Source organism: Durio zibethinus, chromosome 7 (assembly GCF_047325235.1).
Source record: "Durio zibethinus cultivar Kanyao isolate XHJ-2024 chromosome 7, ASM4732523v1, whole genome shotgun sequence".
In the NCBI taxonomy this organism is placed as follows: Eukaryota; Viridiplantae; Streptophyta; class Magnoliopsida; order Malvales; family Malvaceae; genus Durio; species Durio zibethinus.
The window spans coordinates 13,895,381-13,916,064 of record NC_143168.1 but is presented as its reverse complement, the minus strand read 5'-3'; the positions used below and the strand labels follow the sequence as shown (position 1 = coordinate 13,916,064).

Here is a 20,684-nt window from a genome sequence, read left to right as displayed (position 1 = left end):
TATGTGTATTAAAAATTTATTTTTTAAAATTAATTGTTATTATTTTATATTATAATTTTCAAATTTTTAAACTAATATTTATGTAAAAAATTCAAAAATATTTTGTGGGAACTTTTAATCTTTAAATTATTTATAATATAAACTTTTGATTTTAATATATTAATTTTATTTTTTAATTCAAATATTTTTTTACATAATTTATACTACAAAAATTAATTTATTATCAATAAATATATTTTTAATTTAATAATTTAATTATATTTATTATGAAGTAAATATAATATTACTAATATTTTATATCCAAATTATTATTTTTAAATAATATTGAAATTATTAACTTGTATACCTATTATTATATGTATAGTAATTTTGATATTTTTAAATAAAATAATATTTAATTTTTAATAATATCAAATACAAAAATCTTTAATTACTAAGAACTAATGATTTTTAATCAAATTAAGTGATTCAAGATCATAAATAATAAGATTATTTTAGTAATAAGATTATATCTATGATTAAATTATCATGATCATTTTGAAAATGATACCAAACATTAAAAAAATCCTCTCACCTCCTGTGCCAAAAAGGAAAAAAAAAAAAAAAAGACCCCCCTGCCTTCATTATTTTGCAATGTAAAGATCACTTCCTTTTCAAACCAGCCTACGTAAAGATCGTTTGTTCTAAAATCAATGATATTAAAAGCACACTCACAAAATTTGTCATTTACAATAATAGCATACCTTCTGAAATAATCTAATTTTACTATTATTTAGTATAGCTATAAAATTCAATAAAATTGAAGTACATTAACTATTGAATCAAAAGTTATAATATAGTTACAAATTTCATTTTAATCTCCAAAACTATTATTGCCTATGTTGTTTGATCTCCCTTTTTTTTTTTTTTTACATTTCTGTTTTCTTGAAAATTATTCTCTTCATCAGGGATGCCTAGTGTGTGGAACTATATGTGCCTCAAAAGGATCGTTTCTTATCTGTTGATGCAACCCACATCAGGTAAATAATACTCAACAGTAGGCTGCTAAATATGATAATTTTATGTACTTGTATTGTATCAAATAGATATAAAATATAAAAATTATCATACCCAATGTATAATATAATTTTTTATTTTTTATCAAATTCATATATAATTTTTATTAAAATTTTAAATAATATTATTTTCGTGTTTTTTTCGTATTATTTTCATGTGATGTCATTTACGTGTTTAAAATTATCATTTACAATTATGATGTTTTCAAGGTTCTTAAAACTGAAATATTAGTTCCTGCTTGAGACTTCCGTTTAAGATGTTGAATCAATTTCAAGACTTTGGATGCTAGATCTTCAGTTCACATAAATTTAACTTAAACGTGTAATCGAGTCAAATCAAATTGATATTATAAGAAGCTCAAATTCGATTTAAAATTCGTTACTTAAAATTCGATTTAAATTTGATCAATTTTTAATTTTTAAATTTAAGCTTTACTTGAAATAAAAGTCAAATTACTCAAATTTACTTGATTTTAAATTTGATTATTTGTATTCGAATTCAAATTTAAATTGATATATAAAAACAAAATAATAAAAATATATATTAAAATAAAAAAATTTAATTAAATTCGTGAATTATTTGAATTAGATATTATAATGCTCAAACTTAACTTGTTTGATAAATCGAGCAACTTAAACTCAAATTCAGTTTGATAATAATTAAATTGAATTCGAATTTTATCAAAGTTAAACTCAAATTGCTGGTGTATCATTTATATATACACCACTATTTGAACCATGTTAGCTGTTCCTTCCGGGCTGCGTTGATTCAGCTCCTCGTAGTATAGGATAACATCTTCAGCAAAGGCATTAAAAAACAAAAGAGATGCCAAAAACATGATATCTTTTAGATACAGCGAATCTCGGGAAGAAAAATTTACATGGAAGGTTAATGTTAGCTTCCAATCACAACAACCCAATCCAACTATACAAACCAAATTCCTGCCCGTTACATGACATGCAAGTACATGAACAAATCCCCCACAACATTGCACACCAACTTTGAACAATTTCATGAAATGTAGAGTCTCGCGACCCCAATTTCAGTATAACATCTGAATCTCAGTGTGTTGTGGCTATGAACGAATAAGTTTACGAGGGTTGCAACTTGCATTTGCCGGTGAAAGCAGTCGGAGAACCTCGGAGCAAGCGTGTTTAAGAATCATTCTCCATTTGTTCCTATAATGTTGAAGCTGAGTATATACATTTTAATTTTTATTGGTTCCTCACTTCTCAAGACGTGCTTTACGTACGGCCTGCTGGATTTGTCTCTCGTGCTCTTTCAGTATATCATCAATGTTTCCCCCAGGAGGCATCAGTGGTCCAGAGCAGTGGATCCTGTTTTTCCTTTGTACATAACCCTGCAATAACACAGCCAAAGAATATATGGCTTGAGAAAATCCATCAGTAAATGAGGAAAGAAAGCAAGAAAATCAGAAGGATAATCATATCAGATGGGAAAAATACACTAGATAAAACTTTACTCGTTTATGCAAGGGGCACACTTTAAACAGCTTTGTCAACTGAGAAAAACAAAAACATAAAAATAGATAATCTGCAATCTGTTTCGCAATCTCAGCTATTGTCAGAATAAGATGTATTGAGTTTTACCGATTAAAATTGCATATATATATATATATATGTATATTGTACAAGTGATGCTAAGTCACTTGCAGATAGCAAAGACGTGATAGTCTCTGAGTTGGCTAGGAAGATTTATGTTAAAACCAATATTTGTTAGATATTTCTATCAGAAAATCAACGTTTGACACACCTAATGTTAAATAAACTCATCTAACATGTCAGATACTTGCACAGACAACGATAAAAAGAATTTCACTTCATGAGCTCGGACATTTCCAAATTACGACAGCACATATTGTTGGTGGTTACCATTATTATAGCCTATGAATTCATGTATGGGGTTCCATATCTCATTCGATGTATGTAATGATGATTATGATGATCTGACCAAAAAACGATGATGGTGATGACAATAATGATAACAATAATAGTTACAAGAAGGAAATGTAAGCAGAAACAGTTGGTTATTTACCGATGCTGGATCTTTGTTTGATGCTCTATCATCTTTCATATAGGTAGTGTTAGCTGCCTGTGGCTTCCGTGTATTACGTGTTCCTAACTCGCCACTATTTCTTATAGAACCTGCCTTATTCCATGGTCCTGCTGCAGTAGGGTGGATCATTGAAGAGGAATGAGATAAACCAGTCTGCGAAGTCACCTTGTGTGGATCAATTAAGAAGCCAGAGGCACCTTCCTCAAGATGGTCATATTTATAACTGGTGCTTGTTTTGGACTGTCCCTGAGAAATGAATTCTGGTGTTGGCACTCCCTTAAATTCTCTTGAACCTCTTCTAACAGATTCAGGTCCTCGTCCCTTCACAGCCTCTGCTCTTTTCCTGAAGTTACAAGAGAGAAAACATGTTTAGAAAGAGGGGTCCAAAAATTTTCCAAAGATGAAAAAGAGAAAAAGTATGGAAGATCATGTCTTTCACTCTTAGGCATCCATCAACATGGGATATATGCATCATAAGACTATATAGTTAAGCCAATGGAATTGAAAAGTGCAACAAGAAATATTAAAGGCCCCAAAAAACATACCTTCTTGCTTCCTCGTCACGATGCTTGGCATCTAGTTCTTTGCTTGGAGGATATTTTGGCAAATTTGATGGATCACAAGGGAAAGGCTCAGTTCTGAAGAACTGAAAAGGCAAAAAAAAACAAAAAGTAAAAAATGTATTTTAAATTCCAATTGATAATTCAAACAATCAACAGTGTAGCAGAAGAAGGTTAAAATTCACATCAAGCTGGAAATTTATATTTCAAGAAGAGGAGAAAATACTAAACAACCATAAAATGCATATAGATGGTTGTCCAAATACCTCACTTCTAAGTACTGAACCAACTGATCCTCGATCCTCCGGTTCCGTTGCGAGTAGTTTATCAACAAGAGCCAAGGCAGAATGAGGGAAGTTTCTGAAAGTCTCAGAAATACAGCGCTTGTAAGGTTGTTGGGGTTTGAAACTAGTTGCATGTGGAAGTTTTGTTTTCTGCCAGTACTCCTCAGAGGGTGAACCGCAGAGTTTAAAGATCTTATGCATTTGCTCCACCTGGAAATTATCAGACAAAGAAGAAGGAAAAAAAAAAGTGATCACCAAAGTAAAATGGAAAATTATGGATGGATATGTGAATCTTTTACAATGCAGCCCTACTCAACGCCTTAATCTCAAACTAGCTATTATGGTTGGCTACAAAATTCTTTTCTCTCCATACAGCTCAAACTAAGCTACATTTCTTGACAGAACTAAGATCCTTGTTTACTCCAACCATTAGAATCTTTTTCCTACCTCTACCTTTCTTCATTTCTTCTCCTTACATCACATCGTCTTATCTATTGGAGGCTCTCTAAGTTAAGTTCATTGCTAATTGGCATAACATGTTTTAGCAGATAAAGGGCGGTACAGGACCTAAATAAACAGATTCTTCTGAAATCAGCATAGATGATGGTGCTGAACAATGTGCATTAGTGCTATATGTACTCACTAACCTTGTCTACGACAAAGTTGTAGGACAAAATTCAGACAGAAAGGAATGAACATAAGTACTAAAGAAAAACATGGAAACTAAAAGAAAAGAAGAAAGAAGAAGGAAAAGAAAATCTTTGAGAACTTGACTGTCGGGATTTTCTTGAACCTGACTTTTTCGTAACTTTTTGTTTGGGTTTGTTCTCTTTTGATTTATTTTCTTTGTTTTAACTCTTTCAATCTGTTAGCATTCTTCTTCAGAAGAGACATAAAGCAAAATGAAAGTGCATTTGCAACAATATGCAGAATCAGTTTTGTAATCATATTCCAACACATAAAAAATTGGCTACCTCTGTTCTTCCGGGCATAATAGGCTTCCCAGCGAATAATTCAGCAAGGATGCAACCAGAACTCCACAAATCTATAGCAACTCCATATTCAGTGGCCCCAAGCAAAAGCTCAGGTGCCCTGTACCAAAGAGTTACGACACGACTTGTTAGTGGCTGCTTTTGATCAGCCCGAAAAAATGTAGCCAAACCAAAATCTGCAATCTTAAGAACTCCATTGTTGTCAATTAGAAGATTTGAGCCCTTGATGTCTCTGTGCAGGACACCACGGCTATGGCAGTGTTCAAGGCCATGAAACAGTTGTTGCATGTAACATTTAATCTACAGAAAAGTCACATATGCCTCTTAGAAGACCAACAGCAGATATAACATGAATAAGATGTTTTATTATCATTGCAAATAATAATAATAAGAGAAGAAAATATGCCGTAATGAGAATTAGCAGATTACTACTTATATAAAGTGCAGGGATCATAAGGCATGTTTAGCAAAAGCATATTGAAGTCTCCATCAAATTAACACTGTCCTGCCATTGCTAGATTGGTAGATTAACTCACATAATTATGTTGCCTCCTCAAAGTGAATTTAATTTAAAGAAAAATAAGGAGCGGAAGCAAAGACAAAGTAGGAAAATATTTAGATTTCATAAGCACAAAACGGTTGAGGTTAAGGATAAACCCAATCAAACATTGAGTTATTCTATAACTGAAATAAGTAATAAATAGAGAAGCCAGTACCTGTGGTTCAGTGAACTTGATGCCAGGAGTTGCTGCTAGCCCAGCAAGGTCATGCTCCATGTACTCAAAAACAAGATACAAGCTGCATGACATCTTTGAAGTGACTAGACCCTCAAGCTTCATAACATTTGGATGGTCAAGCTTCCGTAAAATAATAATTTCTCGAGCCATAAAACGGACACTTTCTGGATCCATATTAACAAACCGAACCTTCTTCATGGCAACAATTTTGCCAGTTTCTAGGTCTCGGGCCTTATATACACTGCTGTAAGTTCCTTGTCCTATCTGCATACACAACTTAGTATGTCAGTATGGGCAACAAAAAACATGTAAATCCCCAGATAATTTAACATATTCAGATGATAAAATTTTGTAGCAAACAAGAGAATCCAAGATAATCGACAATTTGCAGAGACAAAGATGATTTGAAACATATATATATATATATATATATATATATATATACAATAGCAAAAATTCTAAAAACTGATGTTATTCCAATATCAACCTGCATCAAACGCTATGCTCTACCAACAATTAGTGCAATTCATCCATAGTATTCATCAGCAAGAATGAACCCCTTGTAATATGTCAATTGTTGCTCTTATAATGGAATGGACATAATTATAAAACAAAAGGATAGAAGATTAAATTTGAATTGATAGTACACTTGCCTAGTAATTGAAAAATGAATATCATTTCAAAATGTATCCACACGTCTGTATCAATGATTGTATAGATCTGTATATAGAATCGTGTGATGAATTTTAGGATCGCAAGGTTCCAGTAGATTGACATGGGTTTTCTTTTCCATGATATTTAGCTAACATGAACTAATGCATAATCTATAAGTGATCAGTACCAATAATTTACTGGCAATGTCTACCTCTTCAACATATTAAGCACTTTTAAAGAGAAACGATAATTCAATTATTCATGCCTGCTCCATTTTAAAACTTTTCCTGTATTATCAAACTAGTATTCACGAAGTCGAATGTCATTGCTCCATAATGTCTTTCAGATTAATGAACATGCAAGTTATTGGAAGAATGAAATAAATGCCTTCATATATATAACTACGATTTTTATGTATGCAACAGCAAAGGTACATCAAATGCCAAGAAGAAAACTACTATCCAAGTTTGAAGATAATTGATCAACATCCTTCAATGATAACTACAATGCTCAAGATAGTTGATCCAATATTTCTAGATAAGAACCAAATTGAATTGAAGAAAAAGCAAAAGTTGAACTGATTATAGAAAGGCCTGGAAAAGAAGCAGCAGGAGTACTTACTTTGTCTAACTTCTCAAAAGATTCCATCCGCCGAGGCAGCCATCCTTTAACAGCTTCTCCTGCAACTGAAGCTAACCATGATGGCCATCCAGCAGCAACTAGTTCTCCTTCAGGCCCATGAGGGGTGCTACGTATGCTACCCATCTGCGGGAACACCCCTGCCACCATATCCACTTTTAGCAACGTTTGATGACTTTTCCTGGGCATTTCTGATATCAAGGATTTCTTGTCCCCTTCATTGACTGAAACAAGAGCAGACCCCAAACTGGGTTTGGATGCAGGACGTACGGATCCATCGTTGCCACCTCTAGCAATTAAAAGTTCGTTTTTCTGCGTGGGTGTAGGAGCAACCAATTGCACTGATGCCTTGTCGTTGCTGTTGTTGAAATCTTTCTCATTTTCATTGTCGTTAATATCCTCATCTTGGGCTCCTTTTGAGCAAATGCAGCCCATAATCTCTCCTAAGCAATCCCTTGTTTTTGAATAGCTATGCCGCAAATATGCACAAAAGACAACGATGTTTTTACCATGCATTAAACAAAAGGGAAACCCTGAATAAATCTTGGGATTCCCAGGTCCACCATCGTTTCAAATTCCAACCTCACAACATTATTTCTCCATTTTCAGTCGCACCAAGCATTTAAACCGTTTCTTGAGAAACAAGTTTTTCTTTACATTTTCTATATGAAACACCCAAGATATAAAAGAATCTCAACAATGAACCAATCAAAATCTGAGGAATTGGAGAATGATCAGAAGGAATAAACTAATAATAAAAAACAATATTTTCTATCTAATGTTGGAAGAGAAATGAGAAAATGGGTGGTAGAGAAAAACTACAAATCCAAATGCCTAAGGGAAAGGAATGAAAACCCAGACCAAAAATCCCAAGAATGAACACAAAAACAATCTAAAAGAAAAAAAGAAAAAGGTTCCTTATTGCTGGAATGGAAAAAATAATGCTTTTTGTTTATCGTGGGACAGAAAGAATAGAAAATGGAAGGACAGGGAGGACATTATTGGAAGAAAAAAAAAGAGAAACTGGGTGAGAAACGAAATGCAGGCGGTTTTGTGAGATTGACTCCTAAAATTGCGAGAAACCAAAGATTTTTGGGATATGACAGAGACAGACAGACAGTAGTGTGGTCTTTCGTTTTTGTTTCTCTTTACTGTTTCTGATTTCACTCTGTTTTTGTTTTTCAGACAATTGCTGACTTGGTTTTTTACTCCGCTTGGATTGATCATCTATGGAGGGAAAACTGAAAAAAAATTCTTCAACTCAATTGTTTGAGCAAAGTCCAGACGTGCTGTGCAGTATCGTGTGGTGGTGGGTCCATGTTATGTCACATACCAAAGAATCACACGTGGAGTTTTAGTTATGGATATCCACATCCCCCTTCTCCTACGAAATAATTGCCGCCAAATTCTTCAATATATACTGTATCTGTGGTTGGTGATACGATCGAGTCTTATATTATAATGAAAATTTTAATATGGTGTTTAAATTTTAAAATTTTTTAATATAATATTTAAATTATAAATTTATTAATTAATTTGATATTTATTTTTATGTGATTAATTTTAAATTAAGATATATGATAGATAAATAATTTTTTAAATGCTTCGTTAATAAGAATATCAATCTTACTCATATGTAATGAAAAACTTGATTTTTTATTTGAATAGAGATAATGATGGGTATTATATTATGAGAATGAAAATAAAAATGGGTAAAATTTTAAAATTTTATTTGGTATGGGATAGAGACGCATAATATAGTATCCGTCTCATACCTATACCCTTATATATATTTTAATATATTTAGTAAATAAATCTTTTTATTAAATAATATAAAGTATTATTTTAGATTAATTAGAATTAATATATTTTTATTGAAGAAATATATATTAATATATATTTATAAAAAATTTACCTAAATATAGAATACCAAAATAAAAAAAATTTAAAAAATAAATTTTATTTTTTATTTTTTTAAAATTATGGGTATGAGTAATACCCAATATATTAAATACATGCTATGATAGAAATAAAGATAAATTTAAAATATTCATTGGGTATAGGGACAGAAATGAGAATAATATAAAAATCTAAAGATAAAGATGAAAAATACTCTTACTTATACTTTACCTAGTAACATCCCTATTTATTAATATAAATTCGTTATTCAAATATTATGTTAAAAATTTTTAAAATTTAAATATCATATTAAATAATTTATTATAATTTAAAAATTATTCATAATATTAATACTTTTATATGTATATATATATATATATATATATATTGCGTTCACTTTTTGACTCTTGAACAAGATTTTATTGGAACTAAAAATAAATAATATTTTGTTGAAGCTATCTTCAATCATATCAAATTAATAGAACTTGTTGGTTAATTTTAGACTTCAAATTAACAAAGTTCTGAAGTGCAATTTTGATGAGCTTAATCATTTGAAGTGAATTAGCTGAGTGAAATAAGATCAAAAGGCACCAATTTGCAAATCATCAAATAATTTTCATCAATAAGTGATTGGTTCAATCAATTAAGTTCGTTCTTCTTGACGAAGAGGTTTTGGGTTTGAATCTTATCGGTAGTTATTTGTTGGAGTCATCTCGAATGCACAATCTGTAACCACCTGTTTTAAGCTTTTAGGTACGATAGTTATGACTTGGGAGACTAAGCAGCTTATTTACCTTTGAATTTTTTCTTATAAAAAAAAATTTTTTTTTTTCATTCAAGCAAGATGATCGATATTTCCTTTTGCCAATAAAATTTCGCTGTTAAGTACAGCATATCTTGCTATGACTTGAAAGATTGAGCAGTCTATCTATCTTTGAATTTTTTCTTACCAAAAAAATATTTTTTTTTCATTCAAGCAAGATGATCGGTATTTCCCTCCGCCAATAAAATTTCACCTTTCTCATGTTCCTCCAACCAATTCCACTCACTCTCCTAATTTTTCGCTAAACAGTAATCAAATTTCAATAAATGGGACTTTAGATCTCATTTCAATATAGTTGAAACTCTATCAAATTCTCCTCAAACATTCATAACCTAAAGAGGAATCAATGGTTGAACTTATTAATAGTTTCAATTTGGTAATCTTTAAACGTTCGTGTGACTTAATATATTCATGAAACATTGATCACCATGAAGACTTAGATACACATGATGGCTTGCATGAATTTAATATTTAATAAGCGATATTATTTATTTCTAAATTTCTATCTTGTAGAATCTTATATTAAGGTTTATTTATATCCATTGTTATTTTATTTAAGAATGTCATATAGTATTATGATTAGGGTTAAGCATATTTAAATGCATCAAGTGAGCTAGGGTACATCTTTTACTTTTATTTTATGTTTTATTTACTATCCAAGTTATTTGCTTTAATTATTGTTTGCATCATCATTAATGATGGACAAATCACCTATCTCTTTTTAATGCATGTGTGATAGCATAGAACATTTAATTATACAATTCTTTATTTACATGAAGTGAGTGATGAGATGTACTCTATGATTTTAAGCTGAAGTAAAAAAGTAATAAGCTGGATTATCCAAAGTAGGAGGTAGAATAATTGATTCCTTCTATACTTAATTTGTACCCTAATCTTCAAATCAAGTTCTTTGTAAAAACGAGACTAATGACCTTGTTGCTTATGTAACTGGTTTTCGATTTTATTCGTACGTAAACCCAATGATGACTTGTAAAATCAAAGTTACACCTAAACAAAAGCAATAAGGTACCTAATGAGGTCAAATCCAGTTAATAAACTAAAATATTTGACATGAAGGGAAATTACTAGAGTTTAATTTCAGGGGAAAATGGGTTGTGGCATTGATATGAATAGCATCAGCCTTGAATTGCTTGCGTTAGAGGAAACTGAGTTGATGGAAGATAGTGGATCTTTTTGCTGTTAAGCGAGTTAAACTCTGATATACTGATATCAATACCATAATGTAGTAAAACATTTTTATGTGGATTGAAGGAATACTATTATTAATGAGGAAAGATCAATTTAAACTAATGTAAAATTTTTTAATTTTACATTTTTTTAATATTAATTTTAATAAATTTAAGAGGTAAAAAAAACAAGTAAAAAAAGAAAAAATGGTTTAATCTTATTGTTTAGATATATTAAAATCAATAATTAAAAATATGTGTAAATCTAAAAAATTTTACATTGATACAAGTTGAACTCTCCCTATTATTAATATATGTAGCATTACATATACACGCGAATTATTATTATTATTATTATTATTATTATTATTATTTTGCTGTTAACCAAAATGTACTTTAAGTATTAGGGCAATTGTCTTCGTTCATATGTTCGTCGTAAAAGAAATTGAGTTGCGGATTTGATGGCAACAAAAAGCAAATCTTCAACTTTGTCCTTTTAATTGGATTTCTTTTCTTCTGTCGGATCTTCAAAGCCTCATGCATTTGGATTTTGAATTTTACTTGTTAGATGATGTTAAATGAAACGTAGCTATATGATATACTGCAGTTGTGGAGGCAAGAGAAATTATAGTTTTTTTTTTTTTTTAAACCAAAATGGGCTTTAGGCTTTTGAGGTTTTAACAAAAGAGAGCAAAATAATTTGTTGAGCAATTATGATTCTATATCTTTTTTGTACATATAAAACTAGCTTTTAGTTTTTTTATTGGATTTCATGTGCTGTTTTTTTTTTCTTTTCCTTTTTGAATTTTATTCTTAAATATTTTTTTAACAAAATTTATTTTTTTTCATTTTTCAAAAATATTATTAAGTATACATAATAGTTCTATCGATTAATATCTTTAAAATGAAATTAAAAAAAATTTGGATGTTTTGAAACAAAAGCACCCTAAGAAAGAAAAGAAGAACTATTAAAAAAAAGAAAAGAAAAATTTTAAATAAAACAAATGTTGTTATTAGATATACAATTCTACATACTAATTCTATATATGATTTTATCTCTTTAAAATAAGATGGGAAAAAAATAAAAAATAAGCGACTTAAAAAGATGGAGAAATATAAGAAAAAAATTTTAAATAAATATTATTCCAAGTATTTTTAATTTAGAATAATTTTTTTAAAAAATTATTAAATATAAAAGTTTATTGATTTATACTTTTTGTTTTTAATTTCTAATTACTCTAAAACTTTCCTATTTTACTATATACTTAGTTGAAGAGAACATTATACGTTTAAATTTTTTCGAGCCTATAACTTTTAAATACTAACTCTAATGATAAATCAACTGATCAAAGGAATAGTTGACTTATTTATTTATACTTTAAATATGAAAAACATTAGTAACTCTCACAACCAAATTTAGATAGATATTAGTTGTATATTAGATTATGACACACCCATTACATGAGTGAAAAAGAACAAATAAATGAAAAAAAATTAAAATAAAGTAGAAAATATAGAAGAAAAGGAAATTATTGCATAATTTTAGTATTTCTCAATTGATTGAAAAAAACTTATTTATATGTTATTTTCTTTTCTATTTTTATTGGTTTGTTGGTTATTAAATTTAAATAAATTAATATCATTTAATTCGTAACATCAAACTCAATCAAATATTTTATATATAATAATTAAAGTACATGATTGAAATAATATTAACATTGTATAAGATGAAGATATTTAACGGTAAGAAATTTTTAAATTTTATCCTGTGTTTTCTTTTTTTTTTTTTTAAATTGATCCAAACAAATTTATTTTTGTCATATATAACAAATTTATAAAAATTATTTTTTCATATTTTTTTAATCGATACGAATCTAAACAATAGAAAAACACATTCTTGAGCCCACCTCAATTAATTTATCCTTTTTACTTTCAATATATAAGAAAGAATCCTAGCAAAAAAAAAAAAAAAGATGTAATACACCCTTCCAATTGTCGCAACAATAGCTAGTCAGCTAAGTCACACCCAAAATTTGTTGCCCTTTTCCTAACGCTCACTGCATGTAATACCAGATGTAGTTTGTTCCTCTTATCACTCATTACTTTCCAAATTTTCTTCTGCTTCTCATTACCAAATCTTTCTTAATTTCTGCCTATATATATATATATATATATATATTCAGATATCAACTTACAAACATTGATAGTGGTAATGATCGATGGATTTGCTAAACTCATTTCTGAATCTGGTGGTGCTTCCTGCAAGCATGATGATGCTGGCCTTTGCATGGCCAGTCTTGTGCTTTATCCATACATGTGAATGGCTTTACAATGCATTGTACACTACTGAGACTATGGATGACAAAATGGTTATAACAGTTAGTATTGTACAGTAACAGTGATTCAGCTTTGTTTTCCTACTGATCAAGACATTCTAGATATTGCATGGAGAGTGTTTCATGCCATAGGTATGCCAACTTCATCCATATCATTAATCCATTAGACCAAAATCATGAAGTATTTTCTTGTTACAAAATGGTTTATGACTGCAGCAAATTGCATATGAATATGTAAGGAGGAGGGCTAACCTTGTGTTGGTTGCAAGGAGAGAACATCGACTTCTAGCAATTAGTGAGCAAGCAAGACAACTTGGTGCAAAGAATGTCACCGTAATTGCTGCAGATGTTGTTAAGGAAGATGATTGTAGGAGATTTGTTAATGAAACCATAAACCTCTATGGGCGTGGTAAGTTCCATTTTCATTGAGTTTGATGCATGGTTGGCCAAATTTGATATAGCACTTAACTAAAATAATCATAGATGTGCTCATGTATATTATATGTTGTTATCCACGGCCTTAGCACAAAAAGACATTTATTTGAACCATTTGAGTAAAGAAATTTTAATTAATTCTGCAAATTCATATAAATTTCTGTATCTTCTCTTTGAATTTAGCAAATAACTGCTAGCAAGTTAAATGCCATATTCTTATTTTTGTGCCTAGCTATAAGCCTTATGTTGAACAATAGCCTATCTTTTTTTGTAGCCGACCTTGAATTTTGTGATATAAAATCAGGATGTTCAGAACAAAAGTAATAGCAACTGTTAAGACCCTATATGCTCATAGTAATGCTATTCAGAAGTTTCCTTAACTACATCGAACTCAAATAATTTTCTTATTTGCTCCATTTTGTTTTTGACTCTTCACGCAATATCACAGTGGATCGTCTGGTGAACGCAGCGAGTTTGGGACGTACATTCTACTTTGAGGAACTTACAGACACCTCAGTGTTTCCCCTTTTGTTGGTAAGGCATTTCAAATTCACAAGTAAATAGACATCCAACAAATCCATGAATTTGAGAATAATGTACTATTTATTTGCGTTGTATCACATAATTTTTACTAAATTTGAAATCCAAGTCCCTTCTCTTAAATCCATGCTCCCAAGTGCAACCTTATGGATTTGTTGGTTTTGTTAAATTGCTCGGCATTTGTCAGTAATAAATATTTCTTGGTATTTGTTCTATTATTTCCCAGGACATAAACTTTTGGGGAAATGTTTATCCAACATTTGTTGCTCTTCGGCACCTACATCAAAGTAACGGTTGAGTTATCGTGAATGCATCAGTGGAGAATTGGTTACCATTGCCAAGAATGAGTTTGTATGCTGTGAGTGTATATAAATCCATCATCATCATCATCATCATCATCATCATCATCATAATAATCATTGATTTTGTTTTCCGTAACATTAAGATGCAAATACCAAGATTCTGGTCATTTTGTTAGGGTAACACATAAGATATCCATATTTATTATTGATAAGCACGACATGAGCATCCGATTTGATCATATATAGTTCATACAAGATCATAAAAATTGGAATTCAAATTCTTTAGCATTAGTCTTTGATACACAGAATGCTCTGGATACAATGCAATGTAAGGCACAAACATTTCATTGAATTCGAATGCCAGTCCAATTTTCATGAACTATTAATGCATTAGTACTTTCGACTCTATCTTAATCCTTAGTTTTCCTGATTGTAACACAGGAATAATTATTTTCGTAATATTAAAAATAAAATATTTGTTTCTGTTTATGTACGTATCACCCTAACCCGTTTTTCCCATGTGTTAGGCTGCAAAAGCTGCTCTTGTAAATTTCTATGAGACTCTAAGATTTGAAGTAAATGATGAGGTTGGAATAACAATCGCAACACATGGTTGGATTGGCAGTGAAATGACGAGAGGAAAGTTTATGCTCGAAGAGGAGTAGAGATGCAATGGAAGGAAGAACGAGAGGTAAGCAGTAATAATTAATTAGCTGCAATATGATCTTCGTTAGAATACGTGGGGCCAGCTACATATAATTGGTTTTGGCTAATTAAAAGGTCTTAAAAGTCATTTTTGTCTTTGACCGAAGAGAACCCTACGTAATAAAAGATGAGAGGGTTGGTTTTGGCATGAAAAAAAAAAAAAAAAGGTGGTCCTGCAAGCCGAAAAGGGTAAAAAGAAAAAAAAGATAGAAAGAAAAGGGAGAAGGAAGTGTTGGTTTAATAGAAATTGATTTATAATTTGATTGAGTTAAAATTTTATTAATAAATTTATAATTTAAAATTTTATATTTTGAACAGTAAAGATTAAATTTGAAATTCTTAAAAATAAATTTAGAGTGTATTTATTGAATTGTAAATTTTTTCAATTATCTTTATAGTTGTTAATTAATTATAATTTTAGATAAAAAAATTTTGTATATCTATTATTTGATAGTAAAATTTTTTTTTATGATTCGTGACTTTTTTCTTCTACATTGAAATATTTTTTACGTAAATTTTACGTATTTTATTTTTTTTGTGTTATTGATTATTGATTGTTGTTTATTATTGTGAATTTATTTTGATATATTGCTTTTTTATTATTGTATTTATTACTTTAAACTCAACAATCTTAAGAATAGTACTGTCATTCTCAAGATTGAATTATTTGTTCAATACACATCCATGGTCTTCAACATGAACTTTAGTGTATTGAAATTTCAAATGGATATTAGCCGTTAATAGCTTGCCTCATCGAATTTAGTACTGGTACAAAGGCAGTGGGAAGTGTAGCATTGCTCAGTTATAAAAAGAAAGGTGGGGATGTAGTGTAGTGTAGTGTAGTGTACGTTGGGGAAGAAAAGAGAAAGAGTGGTTGTGTAATTTACATATGAAAGTCTTGCAATAATGAAATGTAATTCCATTTGACCAGGAGTTCTTTTGAGACTAGTGAACCAGCTTCTAGAATCATTCTGGAATCAATTAGTTGCCACTCTTGAATCTACTGCCTTGGGTGCTGAACATGTTTTAATAAGAAATCATCAGGTTAATTATGTGTTTTTTTTTTATTGAGATTTAAATTTTAAATTTGATGAATGTCCGATTACATCACTACATGTATCAATTGAGCTAAACTCTTAATTCAATAATTAGTTCAATAATTATGTGGTGTTATTATAATAAAACTGACCGCAACTATCATGGATATACAAATATATATTGATTTGGAGAAGGGAGAATTCAAGCAGGAATCATGCCATGTGAGTATAGGTGTAAGGCAATTTTGAAATTGGCCAAAAATCTAATTAGTAAATATATATAATTGTTGCAGGTACGAGTGAGCGGTGGGCCTCTGGAAGAGTTTGCGAGGCTGATTGTTTCAGGGGCTTGCCGGGGGAATGCATATGTGAAGTACCCGAGTTGGCACGACACATTCCTCCTCTATAGAGTTTTTGCACCCAATATACTTAACTGGAATTTCCGACTTCTCCTTTCAGCTCATGGTACCAGAAGAATTTCCAAGGTGGGTGTTGGGAAACCGCCATCTCATCAAGGCACTGCAGCCAGATATCATGCATCGGATTCGGAGGGCACCTCTTCTTGGATGCTTCCTACTGGTCCCATTACCTTCTCCCAGTTGCAGCAGCAGAAGATGGAGTAGCTGCATGCATAGCATTTGCATGGCATCCTTTTAAACTTAAGTTTTACTCTTAATTTGTTCATTACTTTTGGATTTCAATTATAGAATAAATGTGTTCTGTTCAGAAATTATTGGCACCTAATTGTTGGAATCCAAATTTGGACAGATTTCTTCTAATCAAGGAAGTGGGAATAAGAATATTGAAAACAAGAATAATTTAATCTTAAATCCATCAATAAAATAACTCTAAAATATTTTTAAAAAATATTTAAAAAAAATATTTATATTATATAAAAAATAATACATTTATAATAAAACTCTAAAATCTTTTTAAAAAATCATCAATAAAAAGACTTTTAATAAAATATTAATTATGAGAATGCCTTGAAATCTTTAATTTTTAAGTTCTTAAGTTTAACTTTCATTCTCCTTTGATAATTAATATCATCATTTATAATGGTTTTTATACATATATTTTCATAAAAAAGAAACAAAAAAGTTTTACTAGCTTATAATGTAGTATTAGCAATGTTTTATATACAAGCATGATTTCCTGGTTTGTGACCGTGTGGAAAGGCCGATATCGGAAGTACAGGCAACTGAGTCAGGAAGCTTCTCACTTGTCACTGGGCCCATAACCTCTTATTGAGTAACCCAATAAAGCCTTGCGCATATATGCTTTAAGCGGTCATATATTCATTCTTTCTGGCCTTTTTAGTTATTTGTTCATGGATTTTGGATTACTTTTTTGGGATAAAAGTTGAGATTTGCAACTTGCTTAGTAAGCAGATAAACTTTGGCTTTGGTTGCTTCTACGTCAAATATACTATGAACCCATTCCCTTAATTGTTTGTTTGGTTTCACCTTAATTACTTGTTGTCCACTTGCTCCTTTTTAATAGATTTAAAATAAAAATGTGATATGATATGATACGATTTAAAAAATAATATAAATTTTTAAAATTTTAATAAAAATTATATATAAATTATATTTAATAATAATAAAAAATATATTTTATATTTTTTTATCGATATAAATTAAGATATATAATTTTTATATAAAATATTATATAAATATAAAAATTATCAATATTTTATAAAATATAAATATATTAATTGTTAAGTCTATTTTTTAATTGTTTTAAGTATCTTTGTTAATTTTATATATGATATGAGAATAATACAAAAAAATAAAAATGACATAATTTAATATTTTTACAAAAAAATATATAGATTTAGTAAAATTAAAAAATATATTTTATATTTGATGTATCGATAAAAATTATAATATAATAATTTTTATTTTTATAAATTTTTATACAAAATAAATATAATACATGTACATAAATTACTTAATTTATTTTTAAGGTTATAGAAAATTTTTTTTTAAAAAGGTAAAAAAATAATTATTAATAACAGCACAAGCTAGAATTAAATAACTATTCCACGCTACTGAAAATTTTGAATCAATTAACATAACAATAAGAATTATCATGTAGGACCTCATGTAAGCAGCGAAGCTACCGCCCACCGGTATTCGTCTTTTGGTAAAAGTCTGTCGGCCAAGTGGGGAGCTGCTAAATTTACCGAGTCCATTTGATTTTTAGTCAAAAGCTTAAAAGAGTCAACTCTTGAATTGGATTTGAATTCCAAAGGTTTCATATTGTTTGACCAATCATTCAATGCCCGATCACCCACTTCACGTGCTGTAATCTGGGTTTTGTAATCTATTTCTTCCAAATTCATTGTTCAATGTCATCCGAATTATAGATATGGTGAATGTTAATTTTTTTCATTGTTAATATTAAAATTCAAACATTAAATCTATTAAATGTCACAGAAAATTTAAATTCGATGTATATATCATATAGGATTGCATGAACTAGTTGCTAAAACTAGGTTCAAAATAAGAGAAAATTTCTGAACTAACAACAGCTGGCACATAACAACAACTAGCTAGGTGCCTGTGCTTTCTCGTTCTGATTTTTATGTACAAAATAATCTGCATGTAATATTAATGGCATTTTATTTAGACTTAGAGATGGATTAAGCTGTTTCTGATATCTGTCTAGAGGTAATCTTCAACGGAAATGCTCAAAGCCTCAAATTCTTTTCCCATGCTTCCTTCCCATGATCCATTGCTGCTATCGTTTTCCCAGGACTCTGTCTCCATTCCAATAATTCCACTGTTTTCATTTCCTTTGATTTCATTGTTGATGGGCCTGCTAACGATCATCTGAGCATCGACCGCCATGCCAGCATCCGATGCTGCTTTCTGGATAGACTTGGGAGACATGTTTGCATTGACATTCGGGGGTAACATGGATGGAAAGTTGAGAGCATTTAAAGAAGATGGTCGACGCAGACAAAAGAAAGCAATGTCATGAGAAATGGCAGCAGCTTCCGGGGTGGAATAAGAGCCTAACCAAAGTCGTTCTTGCGTGCCTGGAACTCGGATTTCAGACACCCATTTACCCCATCTTCGACGACGCACTCCCTTGTATTTCCTTTCAGGGTTGCTTCCATTTCCAAAGCTTTCTTCAACAGGACCACTCATCTTTCCAAAACGATGGTGTGATTAACCAAGATTTAAGACAAGAAATAGGCAGTGAGAATTGAGTAAAGGATGTGGAAATAAGAGCTTATATAGGTTGAAGAAGCAGAAAGTCAGAGGCATTGAAAATAAAAGTGTATTATTTTATTGTAGGTCTAGACCACGAATAAGGCAGAGGGAGTCAAAGATAAAAGAAGGTCAAAGTAAGAAAACAGGAGGGGAGGAGAGGTGGACGGTGCCTTGAGTAGGCATAATCAAGTTGAGAGAGGCTACCCAAAAAAAGGTGGTCACACTTGGGTTGCGATTAGACTTGTCCAGGAATTTAATTAAAACCACACTTATTCCTGTGGGATGGAATCAGCCGTTAGATCAAATTTAAAACCATTTTAGGCAAAGCTGCATAATGCATGACATCACCAATAATTTTTCACCGCTAAATAAATAAATAAATAAATCATATGGTCATCCTACTCTACTCTACTCTAGTTAGACTTAATCATTTTCAAGATGATATAATGTCATGGGCCCCTCATCCTCATCCTCTCGTTGTTAGAATTGTTCGTGGCTTAGATTGGGCCATTAACATGGAATCTTAAGCTTCGGTTTAAATTTGACTGATTGATTGAATTATTATTTAAATATTTTAAAAAAATTATTATATTAATATTTTAATTTTGTTAATATAATTTAAAATTTATAAATATTATTTAATATTATAATAATATAACTAGGGTAAGTGGGGTTGAACTTAAAAATTATGTTCAGAATCCGATAAAAATCGAGCAAGTTTGGGGGACAGGTATAGTCTTAATTCAAGTAATATAAATTTTATTAATATTTTCAATTTGAAATTGTGAACTGGACGAGATTGAATGAGTTTTACTTTTATCATTCCTATTTAGCATTGGGTTTTATTTAGGGTATTTTGAGTAGAGGTAAGTTAGAAGATAAGCTAGATGGTGAACTGGAAGTAATTTGGATTTGCAGTAAAAAAAGCATGGTCAAGAAGCATCGAAGTTGATTTTCGTAACGTGATTCGATCCTCAAGTCCATTCATATAAAGTTAGAATTTAGAATGAAGAAAGTAAGTTGGAGAGAGTATGAAGGAAGATTAAGGATGAAAGGTTTACATCAGTGTATTTGAATATCTTTTTACTTTATATAAGAGATATAAGACGACGATATGATACGAATATATAATAATTGATATTAAATTTAAGTGAAATTAAAAAAAAATTATGTAAGTTAAAGTAAGTTACATCTAATA

The 20,684-nt window shown here is 30.2% G+C and overlaps 2 protein-coding genes and 1 pseudogene across 2 annotated transcripts; 1 reads left to right on the top strand and 2 right to left on the bottom strand.

Annotated features, from left to right (window-relative positions):
* Positions 1-1,831: 1,831 nt before the first annotated feature.
* LOC111276783 (Protein kinase superfamily protein) lies at positions 1,832-7,514 on the bottom strand. Its single transcript, XM_089764330.1, has 7 exons — positions 6,981-7,514; positions 5,685-5,969; positions 4,951-5,268; positions 3,959-4,186; positions 3,678-3,778; positions 3,112-3,475; positions 1,832-2,416 (listed from the first exon to the last, which is right to left on the bottom strand). The coding sequence occupies exons 1-7, from the start codon at positions 7,512-7,514 to the stop codon at positions 2,282-2,284; spliced, it is 1,965 nt and encodes a 654-aa protein (XP_089620456.1). The 3' UTR covers positions 1,832-2,281.
* Positions 7,515-13,103: 5,589 nt separating this feature from the next.
* On the top strand, positions 13,104-16,885 carry HSD5 (hydroxysteroid dehydrogenase 5). Its single transcript, XM_089764339.1, is given in 7 exon segments — positions 13,104-13,294; positions 13,460-13,652; positions 14,127-14,212; positions 14,445-14,576; positions 15,048-15,174; positions 15,177-15,211; positions 16,556-16,885. Coding segments are annotated over 7 exon segments (1,071 nt in total). The 5' UTR covers positions 13,104-13,126.
* A 1,812-nt stretch (positions 16,886-18,697) lies between these two features.
* LOC111277676 (ethylene-responsive transcription factor ERF020 pseudogene) lies at positions 18,698-19,505 on the bottom strand (annotated as a pseudogene).
* Between the last annotated feature and the right edge of the window lie 1,179 nt (positions 19,506-20,684).

Coding starts and splice junctions, on each gene's coding strand:
- LOC111276783 (XM_089764330.1), bottom strand. CDS start 7,514: ATGCATGGTAAAAACATCGTTGTCTTTTGTGCATATTTGCGGCATAGC. Junction 5,269..5,684: donor TCAAGTTCACTGAACCACAG/GTACTGGCTTCT, acceptor ACTTTTCTGTAG/ATTAAATGTTACATGCAACA. Junction 2,417..3,111: donor CAAACAAAGATCCAGCATCG/GTAAATAACCAA, acceptor GTGTTATTGCAG/GGTTATGTACAAAGGAAAAA.